This window comes from Leuciscus leuciscus (assembly GCF_965113295.1).
Source record: "Leuciscus leuciscus genome assembly, chromosome: 13".
Lineage (NCBI taxonomy): Eukaryota > Metazoa > Chordata > Actinopteri > Cypriniformes > Leuciscidae > Leuciscus > Leuciscus leuciscus.
In genome coordinates, this window is record NC_138737.1 from 43,379,172 (window position 1) to 43,399,835 (window position 20,664).

The window sequence follows — 20,664 nt, forward strand, 5'->3', positions numbered from 1 at the left end:
AACTAGCACTATGAGCACCATTCTCTCTAGAACATTGGATGTGGTTGCACCTATTAAATTAAAAAAGGTCAGAGAGAAAAATAAAGCACCATGGTATAACAATACTACGCATGTTTTAAAGAGAGAAACCCGTATTTTAGAGCGTAAATGGAAACAAACTAATTTAGAGGTCTTTAGAATCGCGTGGAAAGACAGTATGTCACGTTATAAAAAGGCCCTAAAAGCGGCCAGGGCTGAGCACCTCTGCAAACTAATAGAAAACAACCAAAACAATCCAAGGTTTTTATTTAACACCGTGGCTAGACTAACAAATAAACAGACGTCACCCGAACAAAATATCCCGTTACAGTTCAGTAGTAATGATTTCATGAACTTCTTCACTGAGAAAATAGAAAGCATCAGAACCACAATTGTAAACGTTCAATCTTCAATCGCGCCTTATAATTCAGCTTCAATTATCACCCCGCAAGAACAATTACAGTGCTTTACAACTATAGAACAAAAAGAGTTCAAGGTAACACTTTATAATAACTGCACGCTATCAATCATTAGTTAAGCATTAGTAAACAGTTAATTCATAATTTATAAAGCATTAATAGACATTAATAAGCAGTTTATAAATGCAGCTACAAATGCTTTATTCTTGATTTATTAAGTATATATATAATGTGTTTAATAATTGTATTTTAATACTTTGTTAATGATCAATTTATCATTTCTAAATGAAGTATTGCATTATTTATAAACCAGTTATTTAGGAGTTGTCAGTTGTTCATAAGATCACTTATAAAGTGTAAGTAAATGATTATTAATCTATTTAAATGTACATTCATTCATCTTATTATTCAGACATATAGTAATAGTTACTTAGTGTGTTAATAAATGCTTTATTAACATGTATTTCTACTGTAATTCAGGGTTAATTCATGTAGTTGAATTAAAAAAAAAAATTGATGGCAAAATTTTGGTAGAAACCGTACAGCACCTTAAAACATCAACATGCGCTCTTGACACACTTCCCACATCTTTTTTCAAAAGTGTGCTAAACAGTTTAGAAGCAGATCTTCTAGAAGTGGTAAATGCCTCACTTCTCTCTGGGAGTTTTCCAAACTCCCTGAAAACTGCAGTTGTCAAGCCCCTCCTGAAAAAGAACAATCTGGATAAGACCATATTAAGCAACTATAGACCAATCTCAAATCTTCCTTTCATAGGCAAGATCATTGAAAAAGTTGTCTTCAATCAGCTGAACAAATTCTTAAGCTCGAATGGATACTTTGATAATTTTCAATCTGGTTTCCGACCGCATCACAGCACAGAGACAGCGCTCATAAAGATAATAAACGATATTCGCTTAAATACTGATTCAGGCAAATTATCAGTGCTGGTACTACTCGACCTCAGTGCTGCATTTGACACTGTCGATCATAACATACTTCTTGACAGGCTGGAAAACTGGGTGGGGCTTTCTGGGATAGTCCTAAAATGGTTCAGGTCATACTTAGATGGGAGAGGTTATTATGTGAGTATAGGAGACCATAAGTCTGAGTGGACATCCATGACATGCTCAATTCTTGCGCCACTCCTGTTCAACCTGTATATGCTCCCAATGAGCCAAATAATGAGAAACAACCAAATTGCTTACCACAGCTATGCAGACGACACACAGCTGTACTTAGCCCTATCGCCTAACGATTACAGCCCCATTGACTCCCTGTGCCAATGCATTGATGAGGTCAACAGTTGGATGTGTCAAAACTTTCTTCAATTAAACAAAGACAAAACTGAAGTTATTGCGTTTGGAAACAAAGATGAGGTTCTCAAGGTGAACGCATACCTTCTCTCTAGGGGTCAAACAACTAAAAATCAAGTCAGGAATCTTGGTGTGACACTAGAGTCAGACCTTAGTTTCAGTAGTCATGTCAAAGCAATAACTAAATCAGCATACTATCATCTGAAAAATATTGCAAGAATTAGATGCTTTGTTTCCAGACAAGACTTAGAGAAACTTGTGCATGCTTTCATCACCAGCAGGGTGGATTATTGTAATGGACTCCTCACTGGCCTTCCCAAAAAGACCATAAGACAGTTGCAGCTCATACAGAACGCTGCCGCCAGGATTCTGAGCAGAACCAGAAAATATGAACGTATCACACCTGTCCTCAGGTCTTTACACTGGCTCCCAGTTAGATTTAGGATTGATTTCAAAGTATTATTACTGGTATATAAATCATTCAATGGCCTAGGACCTCAATACATTGCAGATATGCTCACTGAATATAAACCCAACAGATCACTCAGATCATTAGGATCATATCAGCTAGAAATACCAAGGGTTCACTCTAAGCATGGTGAGTCTGCTTTTAGCTATTATGCCAGCCGCAGCTGGAACCAGCTTCCAGAAGAGATCAGATGTGCTCCTACAGTGGTCACATTCAAATCCAGACTCAAAACACTTCTGTTTAGCTATGCATTTACTGAATGAGCACTGTGCTGCTGTTCGTCCGACTGTACTGTATTGTATTTCATTTTATTTTTCTAAACTGTTTTAATTATTCTTGTTTCTTTTTATTATTTTAATTTCTTCTATGTAAAGCACTTTGAATTGCCATTGTGTATGAAATGTGCTATATAAATAAACTTGCCTTGCCTAGTTATAAAGCGTTTAGTAGTGGTCAGTTAACTGTGTGTATGAGCTCATCTAAACTGAGGACTATTTATGACTTGTAAAGCATTTATAAAGGAGATTTAAAGGCTCATTTAAATATTTTGATGTTCTGTATCACTGTGTTGTGTTTGTTTCATTTTTTGGTTTAAAAGATAAATGAGCCTTTAAATCTACTTTATAAATGCATTACAAGTCATAACTAGTCCTCACTTTAGATGAGCTCACACACACAGTTAACTGACCACTACTAAATGCTTTATAACTGCCTGAATTTACTACATTTACTTACACTTTATTAGTGATCTTATGAATCACTGATAACTCCTGAATAACTAGTTTGTAAATAATGCAATACCTCATTTAGAAATGATAAATTGATCATTAATAAAGTATGAAAATACAATTATTAAACACATGATAGATATGCTTTTAAATAAAATATAAAGCATTTATAGCTGTATTTATAAACTGCTTATTAATGTATATTACTGCTTTATAAAGGATGAATTAACTGTTTACTAATGGTTAACTAATGATTAATAGCGTGCAGTTATTATAAAGTGTTACCTAATATATTTTCTGTCAGATTGTTTTATCTGAAGGCAAATCAGATCACAGAAGGTTATTTTAAACACTCGACTTGCGCTATAAAGTAAGTTTAAAGCAAAACATGGTTTTAATCTCATAAATTGTCGTGTATTGATGGTGTGCTAAGCTAACATGCTAGCCAGCCATGTAGCTGCACCTGCCACCTAAGTTAGCTGTTACTTTTATGATTTTTTAAAAATAGGAATGCTTACTGAAATGTTTAGTTTTTCAAGAAAGGCATGTGATAGAGTTTCAAGTGAGAACTTTGATACAAGAAATGAGGGGTTGAAAGACAGTGATTAGTCAGTCGTCAGTAATTATAATGAAGACAAAGAAAAGCATATTTATGAGCCATAACCAGGAACAGAGAGAGGTGTGAATGTGTTCAGGGGAGACTGAGACTGAATGGGGGCTCGTTTACACTACAAAACAATAGAGGCAATAGACTGAATGGATGTTTATAAGATGACAAGAAACATAATATCATTTTATAGTCTAATCATAATAAAGTCATGAGACATTTAAATAAATACAGAGTTTTAGACTTATCATCTTCATATTTTAAACATAACATGGTCAGACATGTGGCTTTAGCTGCAGTGCATTTCTAGATTGATACAATGCCAACTTCAATTTTATTTTCATGAAGATGTTTCATAAAAATAAATTTCTAATAACTTAAAAAAAATTGAAGCTATTTATAACTATTTTTTTTCCATTATGGCAATAATTAATTCTAAATTTACAATAAACTGCCAGGTGTCAGCTTGTAACAATCTGACCGTATAATACAGCCGAGTTACAAAATAATTAAGAACGCCTGTTCTATCGTCCCTTTTTAAGATGGTTGAAATCAGAGTTCATTGAACATACTGCAAATTCGATATCTCCTTCAGTGTATTTCACACCAAACATACAAACAAACAATAATACCATATACCACAACAATATAACCCGTTGTATGAGTGTATGTGTGTGTGCGTAAGTACGAGCGCAATGTCAATAGTCCCGCGTGTGTGTGTTAAGATCAGCCTCACCAGAGGGAATGTCCAGACCGTGAGCGTGATCAAAGGCGGGGATGACAGGCTTATGTCCTCGAAAAGTAATCCTGGCAACGAGCCAATAGAAGTTCTCCACGGAGGAACGGCGACTCTGCGCTTCTAAGACAATCGATCCCGGGAAAATCCACATAAACACCGGCCGGTTTGTGAATGAGAAGACGCTTCTCCCGAACACCGGTTTTCCGGTTCCTTTTATGGCAAACTAAAAGTCTTTTCCTGTTTACCTGTGACAAGCGCCCACGTGACAAACGTCATCACATGTTCAAGCGCGCACAGACTTTGTGATCCAAATACTGTACAATAGCAGGGCATACAGAGTACAGAGTAAAGTAGAAAAAGTTAGGAAATTCCAGTGACTAAACATTAAATAATAGTCACTAACCTTATCTAAACGTTCCTCCTATGTGGCCACGCTACAAGCTTTCAAATGAGATCATACTTGTGCTTTTAGTGCAAATGGTTCATGAACGTCCTGGGTTACGTATGTAACCCTAGTTCCCCGAAGGAACGGACGCTGCGTGAACTCGCAGTGGGAACGCCCCCAGCGTGACGCGTCTGAAGCATGAATGAAATCCGTCAATGAAAAGATGGAGCGTCACAGCGAGTGACGTCATCGACCAGGAAGCTATAAATAACCCTAGGATCCACAAGCCACTAGTTTCTAATGTTACTGAAGCAAGCGACCCAGGGGATGCAGGAAGTATGGCAGGACACGCAGCGTCCGTTCCTTCGGGGAACTAGGGTTACATACGTAACCCAGGATGTTCCCCTTCAGGAACTACCGCTGCGTGAACTCGCAGTGGGAACGCAATAACCACGTCCCCATATGAGCAAATACCCGTAGTGTGTGCATTAGGGAACACAAACTGACGAGAGAACCTGGGCCCCAGGAGTGGAGCCAAATTTTTTAGTCAAGACTATAAAACCTGACGAAAGTATGCGGTGAGGACCAGCCTGCCGCAACACAAATGTCCGAAGAGCAACTCCAGAAAGGAGAGCCCTAGAGGCAGCCATACTCCTAGTGGAGTGGGCCCGTACAACCAAATGTGAAGGCTGACCGGCCAACTCGTAAGCAAGTGTGATAGCCTTGACCACCCACCACCCACTTGCTCATTCTCTGCTAGTAGTGGGACCCCCCCTTGTTGGGAGACCCAAAGCAGACGAAGAGCTGTTAGACTTAATCTACAGTTTTTTTTTTTTGCTTTGTGGACATAGACGTCTAGGGCCCAAACTGGGCACAGCAAAACAAGCTTCACTTGGTCTGACGTGGAGGAGGACAGAAAGCCTGTAGTAAGACAGGTCTAACTACTTAGCAGTTGGAACCTTAGGAACATAACCTGGCCTCGGATAGAGGAAGGCCTTAGCCATGCCAGGTGAAATTCCCAGGCACGAGAGAGCCACCGAGAGCGCTTGAATGTCTCCAAACTGTTTGAGAGACGAAAAACAAGCAGAAAAATTGTTTTAAGAGTAAGGAACTGCTCGGAAACCTCATCAAGGGGCTCGCACGTGCGTACTACTGGCCTCAGCCTCAAAGAGCCACAAAGGAAGCGAGATATAAGCGGGTGTCTCCCAAGAAAAAGCCCCACTAGAAGGAGCGTGGTAAGCAGCTAAGGCCGCCACGTACACCTTCAGTGTGGAGTGGGATAGCCCTGTGGAGAGAAGGACCTGCAGGAACTCCAGCACTGTACCGAACGGGCAGTTAACTGGTCCTGTTGGCGCTCTCCACACCACGAGGTGAAAGTCCCACCTCGCGGCATATAACTTCCTTGTAGCAGGAGCTCTGGATGGAGAATGGTCTCAACGACCTCAGTCGAGAGACCGGAACCTATGGGCTGAGCCCCCTCAGAGGCCAGGCCCACAGTCTCCATAAGGTCCGAAAAACCGTACTCGGGCGGCCAGAACGGGGTTAAAAGGAGTAAACCAACTCCATCCTGGCTAACCCTTTCCAGAACTCCTAGGAGCAGAGCAATCGGGGAAAGACATACAGGCGAGACCTCGGCCACGCCTGTAGCATAGCGTCCAACCCCAGTGGGGCTGGATGGCTGAGAGAGAACCACAGTGAACGGTGAGATGACTCTCGGGAAGCGAACAGGTCTGCCTCAGCACGACCAAAGTGCTCCCAGAGGAGCTCCACCACCTCGGGTGAAGTCTCCATTCCCCGGGCCTCGGCCCCTGCCTCGACAGGATGTCTGCTCCTAGATTCAGATACCCCAGGAGATAAATCGTACTAGAGACCGAAGTTTCCCCTGGGACCAAAGAAGGATCTGTTTTTCTTCCTTGGTTGAATATACTGAGTGACAGACACAGTGCCCTGTAACGGCGCACCGGCAGAGAACGACTGGTCTGAGCACTCCAGAGCCCTCCTCAGAGGGGGCGAACGTCCCTCGGGAAACACTCGCCGGGCCCTTCTACGCCCTGTTTAGGCAGGGTTAGTAGAACAGGCCCCTGAGAGCACCGGGAGAAACAGGGCACCCTTAAGGCAGGTGAACACAAGTCTCTCTCGGCGGTGAGTTGGGCGACCACTCATGATCGCCCCCTTAATTTTTCCACTAGAAAATTTAATATAGGGTACCAGCCCCTCGAGGCTGGTGTCTGGAATGTTTTGAGAAGCCAATACAGTGCCCTGTAACAGGGCACCGGCAGGGAACGACTGGTCTGGCCTCTCTAGAGCCCTCCTTGGAGGGGGCGAGCGTCCCTCGGGAAAACACTCGCCGGGTCCTTCTACGCCCTGTTTTGGCAGGGTTAGTAGAACAGGCCCCTGAGAGCGCCGGGAGAAACAGGGCACCCTTAAGGGAGGTGAACACAAGTCTCTCTCGGCGGTGAGCTGGGGGACCACTCATGATCGCCCCCCCCCCCAGCCGTGAGGGAAGCAACTGTCGTTAGCATTACACGACGACAAGAAGCTCCCAGCACGGGAAGTATGGACTCAACGACCTCGGTCGAGAGACCTGATACTATGAGCTGGCCCCCTCAGGAGCCAAGCCCACAGTCAACTCCGGACAGGGGTGAAAAAGCTCTGGGTCCACCACCGCAGGGAGGACCCAATGAGATCTATTTGGCAGTAGCTTTCACGCTGCCAGAAAATCTACTAAGGGGACCAGTCTCTCGAGACTGGCCTCAGGTCAGTTACACCTCTGCCTTTTGCCGAGCGATCACTAATGATCGCCCCCCAATCTGTGAGGGAAGCATCTGTCGATAGCAAAAGCATCGACAAGAAGCCCCCAGCACTGGGCCATCGGCGAGGAACCAAGGTTAGTCTCACATGACTAAGGTACGTAAGCATAGCCGCGTGACCATTATCATGCGAAACGGATTTTCCCCTCGGAGAAAACCCCTTGGGTCCTGAGCCACCACTGCAGGGGTCTCATGTACAGGAGGCCAAAAGTTATTACGTTGGATGCACCTGTCATGAGACCCAACAGTCCGCAGTGAGTGTGGTTTTTTTTTGTGGTTTTTTTCGGAACAATGAAGTATCAGCTGTAGTAGCCTGACTCCCTGCTGGGAGGAGGAACCCATTCTATAGCTCCTTTTTGCAGGAGCGTCATAACCTCCTGTTCCATTACCAGAGCCTGCTCGGGGCCCACCACGGTGGGAAGGACCCCTAAAAATCGAGGCGGACGAGACCTGAATTTTATAGCGTAACTTCTTTTCGATCTTACGCAATACCCACTGAGACACATTGAAATTTTTTTTTTTTTTTTTTTTTTTTTACTAGAAATCTACTAAGGGTACTAGCCTCTCGAGGCTGGCCTCTGGAATGTTTTGAGAAGCAGACACAGTGCCCTGTAGCGGCGCACCCACAGGGAACGACTGGTCTGACCTCTCGAGAGCCCTCCTCGGAGGGGGCGAGCGTCCCTCAGGAAAACACTCGCCGGGCCCTTCTACGCCCTGTTTAGGCAGGGTTAGTAGAACAGGCCCCTGAGGGCGCCGGGAGAGACAGAGCACCCTTAAGGGAGGTGAACTCAAGTCTCTCTCAGCGGGGAATACCCTCAAAGCCCTGGCGCTGAAAGCATCAGGACCTTTTCTACGGAGTATATTTTTCTTTTTAGCTGAAGTACTCGGCGGCTGGGGCTGCCCTCGCTCAGCAGCCCCAGAGATACGAACTTTGAGGGGAATATATTTGTGAAATGCAGCCGTCTGCTTCTTTTCTTCCTGGAACCTCTCTGTGACTGAAAGAAAAGCATCACCAAAGAGGCCCGCAGGCGAAACGGGAGCATTTAAAATAAGAATTTTATCTTTTTCTTTCATAGATGTCTGACTCAACCATAAATGTCTTTCTGAGTGAGATCAGCAGACTGCCTGAGCTCACTGATCACATCCAAGAAAATTTTCCCCCCCATCACACGCATCTTTTAGCAGGTCAGCTTGATAAGCCTGCATAATGGCCATAGTGTATAAACATGCAGCCGCCTGCCAGCCGCTGAGTAAGCCTTCCCCACCAGCACAGATATAAATATTTTTTTATTTTTTATTATTAGTGGTCTGGAGGGAAGGGCCGGTGCTTTAAGTGACGATGCCGATTCGGGAGAGAGATAGCTCAGTGCGCGTCTCCTCCGCCTTCAGCAACGTCACATAACCTGAAGTTTAAGCTCCAAATATATAACCATAAGCACTAGACTGTGGTGTGTATATTCAGCTTGAAACTGTGTTTTTTAAAGCCCAGGTCTTCGACACCTCAGTGTGAAGATCTGGAAAAAATGGTAGGCACCGGCGAGAAGGCTGAGGACGTGCCGACAGAAAACGGTCATCTAGTTTGCTTTTATATCTAGACTCCTGCCTGTCAGTTGGCCACTCGATGCTGAGCTTTTCAACAGCACGAGATAATACATCAATCAGCTCATTTTCAGCAGTATGCTGGAGTGACGAGTCTCCAGTCTCTCCTGATGCACTCCCAAACAAACAACACACAGTTGGTGTGAATCCCCACCCGTGATATAACGAGTACAGGGGGGAACACACTTTCTATAATGCTGCTCGCTCGTCACTTTGACACTCATATTGTTTTTTTTTATATATATAGTTCTGCCAGAAAGACTCGGGAGAATAAATACTTGTAACAGTTATGCATTTATTGACAGCCAAGCAAGCAATGTATGCAATAAAGTTCTTAGACGAGGCCACGCTGAGCCACACATAGACGAGGCCACGCTGAGCCACACATAGACGAGGCCACGCTGAGCCACATAGACGAGGCCACGCTGAGCCACACATAGACGAGGCCGCGCTGAGCCACACATAGACGAGGCCACGCTGAGCCACACATAGACGAGGCCACGCTGAGCCACACATAGACAAGGCCACGCTGAGCCACACATAGACGATGGCAACTAACCCACGTAAAGGTGACATGTTGGCCACACAGACGAGTAACGCCCAAGACTATCTACAGATAGATAGAGCATGACACCACCACCAGTAGTTGCATAATAATTTACCTGACATTGCTGGAGAGCTTGCTGAGCTTCAAGGATTGTTTTTGAATCAGGTCTTACAGTATATAAGACTCGGATGCAGAGGAAGACCATCTGCCCAGGATCTTGATGGCTGAAGTAGAAATGCCATGCGGCTGCTGTAGTGGCTGCCCCGATCCTGAAGGAATGACCAGTATACTGGGAGGGAGATAACTGCAGCTTGAGGACAGAAACTAGAGTCTCCTGATCCAGGCTTTAGAGAGAGGTGCTTCGTTAGGTAGGATAAATAGGGGGGAGTGATCTGAGAATCTAGGGCAGATTTTTAGGAATTTAATCATAGATGAGAAGGAACAGAATTTATTGCAAATTTAAGAAATTGTTTATGTGATACCAGAACTTGAGTCATTCTAGAGTACATTCTGCAAAGTTACAACACTCAAAGTTCAATCATGGAAGATTTTCATTCAAAGAGATTGCTTTAAGGACTACGCCAAACGCTAAGAGGGACTGCGCGGCATTCCTCCCAGGTTAGAGGCATCACAACCGTAAAATTACATAAATCCAGCCCCTGGAATAAGATTAAAGGATATCAAGACAGAATGAGCTAATCAATGACTAGAAGAGAACTACGCATTAGCTGCATAAACATCAACTAACCATCCGGAAATGAGGTCTACGTGATCTTGGGTCTCTCCAACTTTAACTGACTCGAGCGAAAGTTTTGGAATTTGTCTGTGAGAGGCAAGCAAAGCTGTAATATGAGCGGTTGAATCTCCACCCCCTGTGCCGGGAGCAGTAGCCGACTGCATCCAAGGGATAGACAAGAACTATGCGCTTTACTCACCCTCAAATGACAATTCCGGCATACTATACGGAAATATCTGTGGGGCTTTCCGAGCCAAACCCGCATAGAAAATAGGAAAGGTTAGGAATGTGCGCAACCTTAATCATGAAATTAGAGACTACGGATTACCAGATAACGTTTGGAAATAGCATGACCGTCTGACGAGAAGATCTGCCTTAGTGATGCAACCGAGCTTCGTTAGCACATACAACACAAGTTTTGCCACCACTTTGACCCAAAAGGACGTAGCAGCCGCTATAGGATAATTCAGTGAAGTGTGGATGACAAAGCCTGAGCAGGCTTGGTAATACGTCTGACCTTTGCTGTGCCGGATGTCCAAATCTGGGATTTGACATGCACCCTTCACCTAACTAGCTGGATCGGGTCGCTTAATTAGCCACTGAGTGGGCCAGCGTTAACAGACAAGATAATTGCCCTGCTTTGAAGAGAGATACTCATAGTGAATTTTGATGACCGAGCAGAGAATCATATACTACTTAAATACAAATACTTTTTATTTTTTATATTTATTTTTATCCACTAAATCTTAATCTTAGTACGATACTTACCTGAAGTAAGGTGACGGTATACCGATAAGATACTACCTCGATACACTTGATATTCTATTGTTGACTTAAGCGTGGAAGCAATTTCTCAGCTGCGCAGCATGTACCTGACATTACTCTCGAGTTGCTCTTGTAGGGATTAAGTCTTATACGTGACCGGGAGATCGCTGTCCATGACAACCAAGTGAGTCCCTTGGATAGAAAAATACATGAACATTTAATCATAGTCAAGTCATCTTCATTTATATAGCGCTTTTAACGATGTAACGTAAACTGTTTAAAGAGTCTTTACGGTAATAAACGGATAATTTAAGGTAACAGATTGTTTTGGCTTTATAGCGGCTCTTGAATGAAGATATTTTCCAGCTGAAGTTAGTTTTAATTGATTCACTTCCGTTGCACGGATTATTAGTTATTAAATAAGACAACATCGATCTCTCTACACAGCCTTTAAACGCGACCTGTGAGAAATGCTGATGGCGCTCACGTGCGCATTAAGAATTAATTCTATGTTATGCGCATGTGAATATATGTACGCAGGTTTGTAATTCCCAACAAACCAAGCCTTAAACTACTTGTCTGGCCTTAAATTGATACAGATCATACAGATGAGTCTCTTGACTGTGATTTGTTTGAATGATATAATCTAACATATAACTGTTAGTTCTACTGTGTTAAGCACGTTGACCTTGACCTGAGAGACTGCTTTCTCTGTAATTGATATTGATACCTAAAACATAAATATTTTTATGACACACATCAGTGGATTAAAGTAGTCGCCAAGAAAATTAGTGTTACAAAGATTGTACCATGTTTCTGTTATTGTAGGACTTAATTATTACAAGTTTTGAATTACAAAATAGTGTAAAACGGTTGTTAGAGAATTTCCAGCACTTGTAAATGTATAATTTACTGTCTTTGTATAATATACTCCTACTATGTATACACATACCCAACATAGCCACATTTACTACTGCATTTGCATAACATAATAACCAACTGTTCTCTTAAGCTCAGCTTTTTCCTTTATATATGGTAGTCATGTATTAACATGTAAAAATAGCCGGACATCTGTGTAAATGCGATGATGAATTAAGAGAAAGCAAATAACGAGTTGAATTTGGTATTGCTCCTTTAAGTGGAACGCACTCTCTGGTGAGTGGGCAGACGGTATGAGAGCGCGATCTGTGAATATAGCATAAGTGAAAGCCGGTTAATATTTTTGTTACTCATGCTGGTTTATTTCGAATCAGTAACGCAGTTGTTCGTGGAGTATTTGCAAACTGCTCATGTGTGCGTGGGATCGACGACGCTGAAAATACACTAACACTGCGCTGCCTGTGGGATATCAGTTACGTGAATATTGCTAACATATGCTACAACCATTCAAACGAGCAATCCGGCCCTACTGTATAGCTTTACAGTATGCTGCCTTGCAGATTGCAATCTGTATCAGCAGTTAAGAAAACTACCGCGTCACCACAGTCGCGAATGAATTGCTGGTGAAGGGAGCAGCAGAGTAGCCAAATTAATATAGCCTACTTACGTTACCTGACTGAAGTTTGAATGTTTGATCATGAGTGAGGATGTTAACGTGGCTGCTGGAAGCGCCTACCAAACGTGAAAGCCGACTTGAAAGCCTTGAAAGTGAAATTTGAACTTGAACTTGAAATCATCAATCATCTCTCATGAGATTAGTATTTTAAAGCCGCCACGCGCTGCCTGGTTCCTACGCGGGTCTCGCACTCGCGCGCCGTCAGAGTTGGTAAAATCAACGATATGATTTTGAGTTGTAACTGAAATCGAGACGCGGGTGAGTGAACGCCGGCATCGGTTTCTGCAAACCGAGTGAAAGTGTCAGCATCTGACGCAACAATTGAGTCTTCCTGACAGAACTTTACGCTAAGCTTTCATTGATAAACTCCTGTCTAGCAACAGACAAACACAATCGACAGATTTCAGACACACACAGCTGCTGAAGTAACAGAAACTAGTGGCTTGTGGATCTGAGGGTTATTTATAGCTTCCTGGTCGATGACGTCACTCGCTGTGACGCTCCATCTTTTCATTGACGGATTTCATTCATGCTTCAGACGCGTCACGCTGGGGGCGTTCCCACTGCGAGTTCACGAAGCGGTAGTTCCTGAAGGGGAACTGTATCTGTTTTAGTTTGGGTATGTCATTTCTGGGGATTTTTCAAAAGTGGGGTTGAAGGCTAACAGGTTAATCATATTAATGTCATAGTTAACTCACAATTAATCGCACATTTTAATCTATTATAAAATGTCTCTTGATTTATTTTTGTCCCATTATTTTTTTCTTATTTTAATGCTCTTATCAACATGGAAAAGTGGATCAACTTGCTTTGTGGACATTTTATTTTATTTTATTGAAAACAACATTGGCATATAGCCTACTGTAGTGTTCAATTTCACACTAACATAATAATCTCTCACACAATGTAACACTGTCCATCAATAAAAGGGTGAAAAAAGTACTGACGAGGTCCTGATATTGACGAGGGGGGCGGAGAATTCACGTCAGCTGTGTGTGTGCTTGGCCATCAAGTGGTATTTCAGACTGGACGGGACGTGCTGCGATGATAGCTCAGTTCACAATGACAAAACACACAGATCACTTTGGTCTTGTCAATGGAACCATTTGGCAATTTTTTAAAAGTAAACTTTCCATTCAGAATCTTATTGGCATCCATTTCGGCATCTTGCGCTCGTCATTCATCCACTCAAAACGTAACGTTAAAGGGGGTCGCACACCGGACGAGAAGCGCAGCGCCCCGTCGTGGAGTGCCTCGTATTTAAAATTCAAACACATTATGCTCTGTGAGTTTACACAAACCGGCGGCGCCATTCAGCGTCTGTCCGCGGCACCCAGAAACAGCTCAGGACCTTGTTCAAAATCCTGCCGTGCCACAGAGTGCCATTTAAATAGTTTTATATTAAATTTGCATTTATTTGTCTCAAATCGTTGTTAATGTATATACTGACTTACCCTGTGCTGCAATATACATTCAGTTTTACCTTCATTTACAGAAATCAGCTGCTTGAATGAAAATAGCTGATGTTATAACATTTTCAGGTGATATTCTCAATTCATTCAGTTAACGAACGCTCTGAGGTAAAGTGTTCAGACTGCAGACTTGGTAATGATTGTATTTAATTGTACAGTAGTACAATCATAACATAGTACATACATTATCTTACTTCCACAATATCCTTAAACAACAATATTGCTGGCCATAAACTGAGAAAGTGCGCGTCCAATGTGATATACGAGTTGTCCTAGACGCGGCTCGGCGCTGCGCTTCTTGTCCACTCTTTGGCCGGCTCGCAAGCGCAAACAAGTGTGTGCGGCGTGCCTGTTGTTTTGTTTCCGGTCTAGCTAGATCCGGTGTGGTGTTGTAGTTTTAATAACGTTACTAGTTGTTGCAAAAGCATGTGAAAAATATAGCTGCAAGCACCAATACGGGGCCAAGCTGCAGAAAGGGCTATAGTGCAATGCAGAGCCAGAAGAGCAAAAACAGCAGAAATAGAATGTACATGAAGAACATATAGGTTCAGAGTACAGATAGGATGAAATCAAAATTAACAGAAGTTCTGAAGAGAACGAACACAGAATGCAGAAAAAAACCCCCACTTATTTCTAGGGCTGTCCCCGACTATGGATTTTCATAGTCGAATCAGAATCGTCATGTCTTGCCTATAGTCGACTAATAGTCGAATCATGTGTATGGGGGTGGGGCTGGGGGCGGGGCTTTAACGTTTCAAAGCCGTGATGTACAGAAAATCACACAAAGATATAGAAGAAAATGTATAAAAACATTTTTGATCAATAAAACTAAGAAATAACATAAATAACTCCAGAAAGGCCACACTGCAGATTTGAATTTCACATGCAAATCAAATTAAATCGGCTAAATTACCTGTGCAGGCCAGCCTACAGCACAACATCGATGCACCGAAAAAGTAAACAATTAATTTACTAAATTAAATTAGAACAGAATATACCTTTCTAATAAATAAAAATACAAAACGAAATAAATCAGAATCAAGACACAGGATGAGGAGCAAATGTGTGCAAAATGCCTAAAGTGCAGGGGAACATATATTCAAAACACAAGCCACAAATAGTTAGATTAGATAACCCTGACAGATTAATAAATAAAATTAAAATAAATAAATTATTAAAATAACGATAGTAGCCAGAATTTTCAACTTTGTCTTTTTAACTGCAGAAACAACAATAAATGCTAAACTGGAGAGGCAGTCTTTTTAGCTAAAAATGTTCACAGCATCCAAAAATAAAATTAGAACCGGCTGAAAAGTTTTGAAATCACTTGTACCTGATCGAGAGAACAAATCCTGAACGTCTTGCACTCTGTCTGTCCGTTGGAGTCTTTTCAAATTGTGCGCGCGGATAAAATACATTCTAACGTGAAACCCAGTCTATGCGTGAAACATGTTAACGTTGGCCGGCAGAAGTGCGATCATGGTTTTCCTGATGCTAAATCCAGCCTTGGAGAATATCCTTTCTAATCGTGTACATCCACACTTTAGATTTCCTTATCCCAGACATTGTTAAAGATTTAAATCCTTGCCGCGAAGACGCTCCTCTGTCGGTCACGGATTGAAAGTGAAACTTAAATCTGTCACGGGGTGTTTGGATTTATTCACGCACGTTAAAAAATATTTATTAAAAGCTTCTTTCTTTGCACATTTTTATATAGGCCTACAGCATTATCATAATAGGCTGAATATTAACGTATAAAAGCTAGTTCTATGTGAAATCAGACATTGAGCGCCCTCATATAGCCAAAGTGGCATGATCCTCGTTTCATAACACCTCTGCGAAGATTCGACCGTGAGATCGGTAGTCGAATCAGGCTCCTCCTATCGAAGCATCGAATCTTCGACTATTCGGGGTCACCCCTACTTATTTCCAATCCAAGATTAAGAAAGATTAGTACAGCTCTTACCTGCATAATAAAGGAATTGAAATGACAACTTCATACGGAATTTTAAAGATGTCCCACACGGGGCTCGAACCCACTATGTCTGGGTCAGATGCCTGTCACTCATCTCAAGACCCCAAGATACTTCTCCACTTAAGGCAGGAACTCTCCATCAACCTGAAGCGGGCAAGCCACCCTTTTCCGACTGAGAACCATGGCCTCGGACTTGGAGGTGCTGATTCTCATCCCAGCCGTTTCACACTCGGCTGCAAACTGTCCCAATGCTTGCAGTGCACCCCTTTTCTAACTTTGTTAGTTTTGTTTCTATACCCTTCATTGTGTTTTTCTCCTCCTACCACCACCCATTCCTCCCTATCCATTTCCTCATCCTTATACCACGAGCCCACCATCCTTACCCAGTCACTAACCAGCTCATACCCTTCCGCCTTTGACGAACGATGCTCATGCGAGGTGGACACTCGGACATAGGAAACTCCCCATCTAGTGATGATTGGTTTCAAGGATGAACTCAGCAGGCATAAACGAGCGCACATCCGGCCAGACACTAGAATTGCCCTGATGATTGACATTCACAACACCTGACAAGCAACAATCGTAAAGGACTATTATAAATCGCACAGTGTGCACCTGGCTTTAATTAGTTCAGTCTTCCTCGTTCCCTGCCTGTTTGTCTCCTTGGTTATAAATTTGATTAGTCCTTAGTTCAGGTGTGTCTTGTTAATTAGTCTCATTAATTCCTCTGTTTGTGGTGTACTTAAGCCATGTTTAGTCCTATCCAGTTGTTAGTTCTAATGTCTTATTTAGTTGGTTGTTCTGCTCCTGAGCTTGTTCCTGTTCATGACATTCTGTTATGTGAAGATTTAAGTTTGTTCTTGAAATTAATGTTAAAGACTGCTGCACTTAGATCTTTTTTTAATCTCTACTGCAACTTACAGTGACATTCAGAGCTAAAAAAAACCTCTGTTGTCCTGGATCTGTGAACGGAACACAAACATAGTGGTTTGGACCGAGCCATAAACAATCCCAGCCAATCAAGCTTAAGCAGCATGAAGCATGCTCTTGTTGTTCTTTATGAATATGTGGCTTACATACCACATTTTCCACCAATTCTTTCCCCCCAGTTTGACTTTGGCGGCTGGATGCCTAACTACCCCACTGCCCTCAGAAAGCCCCCTCCAAAGGAGAAAGGCCAGACGACTGAGGACACGATACTGGAGACCTTACCTGACGTGAGCACGACAGTGAATGGGATGGCTGTCTTGACACTGCTGAGCAAGGATTCTGCAGACCATGTGAGTTTTTACACCATCAGGGAATATGTTAAAAGACTGCAATTACATTTTACAATCCTGTGAAAAAGTGAAAAATCTGAATGGTGTTCTTGCGTATGCCATCATTTTACTCTGGATGACAATGGCTTACTTACACTGCTTTCATTCCTTTAGTTTGCATTGTGTGTTACATTACAAAGGAGATTTAACAAACTGTAAGCATAGTGTTGCAGTGGGCTCTTACAGAATATTAGTGTGCTGTTATACAAAGTGTGTTAAACATTGTCTTAAACATGTTATTTACGATTACAATCTTGATACCCTGTCCATAGTACCCTCTGGGACATTTCCCAGAAAATCTGTATGATGAGGAGGTCCCCTGCAAGCTCATTGAAGATTTTCAAAAGGATCTGAGGGAGTTGTCAGATCTCATCGAGAAGCGGAACAAGAAGTTGGAGCTTCCCTACACCTATCTGAACCCCAAAAATGTAGTTTACTGATACAGTAGTCCTTCTTAAGACATTTGTCTTTCTATTAAGAGCTTTGTCAATAAAAATAAAGACAGAAGCAAAAATAAATCAAAGTGAGTCATGGATGTTGCCTTTCAGGGAAAATAAGATAAATAATGTGAAATGCACTGCTTAATGTGTGGTGCATTTTTTTTTACTTGTGGGTTCTGATATATGTTTTTACAGCTGTGGTGCCATCTACTAACATTAGTCCGTACAATCCTGCAATATTAAACATTGCATATGTGGCAGGGTCGTTAGGTAATAGGGAAAATAGAGACCCCAGAACGACACTTAACAGTCGTCTACGCCACATGGAATACACCGGGAAATATCAGCCCTGCACATGGGGGCGCACAGGTTTGTTACCCATATTTGGGCAAGTAGAGAGAAAGGCAAGGGAGTAAGATGCGGTAACTTTATTAAAGTATACAAAAGATTAAAAGCAGTCAATATATTAATCTTACAAGGGCTCAATATTCACAAGTCACAAAAGAGGAACAAAGAAATAACAAAAACAACTGCAAATGTAGAGAAAAAAAAACATACAAATACAAAAGAAAAATATAGCTGCAAGCATCAATTAACGGGGTTCAAGCGTTTTAAGACCTTCATGCCAACTATGCTGTTAACGTCTAGGCCAATCTGAAATGCACACCATAAAAAAATCTATGATGGAGAATATGCTAAAACACATTCACAAAAGTCAAGTCAAGTCACCTTCATTTATATAGCGCTTTTAACAGTATGAATTGTTTCAATGCAGCTTTACAGTGATAATAGAAATTAGCGTAACTGAGAATTAGTCATTAACTTAGGGGGCGCTAACATGACACCGTTCTAACAGAAAACCCTTAACCCTCTGAGGTCTGAAGTGTTTTTTGGGTCCTGGAGGTGTTCTAACATGCTCTGACATTTGTGCTTATTTCTGTTACTTGTGACATTTTCATGGCTAAAGTCTGATTACACTGTATTTAGCACAAACTCTGCTACAATAATATGTCAGCAGCTTGTATCTAAACATTTGTGCTTTTGAGATAATTACATTTATGCGTAGTTTGTAAAAAAAACAATTGTCACTGAGAAAAGGTCATGAAACCCATACTAATTATTTCTTCACAAGACTTTTGAAACTTGTATCACATAGCCTAGAATATTTGCTCCAAAACTATGTGAAAATTACCCTGAGTACTCATTCAGATAAAACAATATATAGATTTTAAATTTGTAAGACATGTTTTGTGTAAGAAAGCTTTATGCGAGGAGGGTGTTGACCAGCATGAATATTAATGGCTTTCACACCTGAGAAAGACAAAGACCCTCCCATAATGGCCCTATTAGGTGCAGGCCCTGTCATTATGAGGAGCCTTGCTCAAAGAATGAGGAGATACTTTAAAAAGAGTGGCTTTTTGATTGTTTGGATTTCTTTACAACACAACATAATCCAAAGATACACAACAAATGACAAAAAAAAGCACATTATTGAACACTTGAACAGTCACACTGTCACGACTCGGCAGAAGGATCATGGAGATGAAAGTAGTAAACACTATCTTTAATCGTAGAAACACAGGATACACAGGAACAGGTGAGACAGCGTGTCAAACACGAACAATACCGGACAATGAACTGAGTGCAGACAGAAACTTAAATACACAGTGAAGATAATTACAAGTGACAGTCAGCTGTGACGAAAGGTGATCAGTGTCCATGGTTACAGATTGGTGGCGGGAAACAGACAGCGAAACACAAGTGATGTCAGACAATAGAAAGTCCCTGAACGGAATAATGTGACATAACGCCCCCCTCCGGAAAGGTGCGTCCTTGCGCCGTAACAGGACACCAGAGGGAAGACTGGAGGGGGTTCTGGAGGTGGACGAGGTGATGGAGAAGTGAAGGAGAGAGGCTGGAGTGACAAGATGGTGAAAGGATGAAAACGAATCCCTGGCGGCACAGATGGAAGGAGAATGGTGGCGCAGACCCAGAGCAGAGCAGTACCGACAGCCCACGACGAAGTAGAGGGAGGGAGGAGACCAGGTGGAGAAGAGGCTGACGGTAGCTGGGAACGACCGACGGAGACTCGGCGGGTGGATCTATCGGCGCAGACTGAGAGCTGGTGGATGCAAGTGACATCGCTGGACTCAGAGACCTAGGCGACATCGCGGCGACGAACGCTCGGGGTGGAGCCGGAGTACTCGAGAGCAGAGGCGGAATCGTGGTGAGGGAAGACAGAGGTGACGCAGAGGGGAAGGAGGAGCCCGCTGTAGCCGAAGGGGTGGAGGGACGGACCGTAGCTGACGGACCGTAAGTCCGTAGCGGAGGTAGAGTGACGACTGACCAAGGGGGAGCCGGCAGGATGAGGGAACCTGATGTAGCCTCAGCTCGAGGGTCTCCGGCGGAGCCGCGGGTGGGAGGAGCCAAGACGGAGCCGACAGGTCAACAGGCCGAGATGGAGTGCAGAGGACCGAGGCTGGAGGCGGAGCCATAGGATCCTCATGTACAGGTGCTGTGGATTGTGGGCTGACCTGTGGCTCGACGTCAGAGGGATTCCCCGGAGACGGTGAAGGGCTGCGCACATCCAGCAGCGGTGGGGCTGGAGGACTGGCTGAGCTGGGTGTTAAGATGGTAGGGTAGATACAGTCACTGGAGCGGAGATAGAACGATGAAGATGCAGATGACGGGTGGGATAGGGTGGGAAAAGTTGTTTCCTCTGAAAAGACATGTTCCATTGATTGGGTTCCCTCCCCTGCAGATGTCGT

The 20,664-nt window shown here is 42.9% G+C and overlaps 1 protein-coding gene and 1 long non-coding RNA gene across 4 annotated transcripts in view; one reads left to right on the plus strand and one right to left on the minus strand.

The window, feature by feature from the left end:
• The window catches only part of LOC309512837 (polyunsaturated fatty acid lipoxygenase ALOX15B-like), a gene marked incomplete at its 3' end in the record, with an annotated part of 178,256 nt that extends 160,360 nt beyond the window's left edge, over window positions 1–17,896 (plus strand). Inside the window, exons 2-3 of the mRNA XM_082188561.1 lie at window positions 17,247–17,417; window positions 17,729–17,896. Of these exons, the coding sequence (XP_082044687.1) occupies window positions 17,265–17,417; window positions 17,729–17,896 (321 nt within the window). The 5' untranslated portion in view covers window positions 17,247–17,264. The remainder of the gene's footprint in view (window positions 1–17,246; window positions 17,418–17,728) is intronic.
• Window positions 1–20,664, minus strand: part of LOC309512029 — a 276,593-nt gene that overhangs the window by 225,707 nt on the left and 30,222 nt on the right. The window lies entirely within an intron of this gene.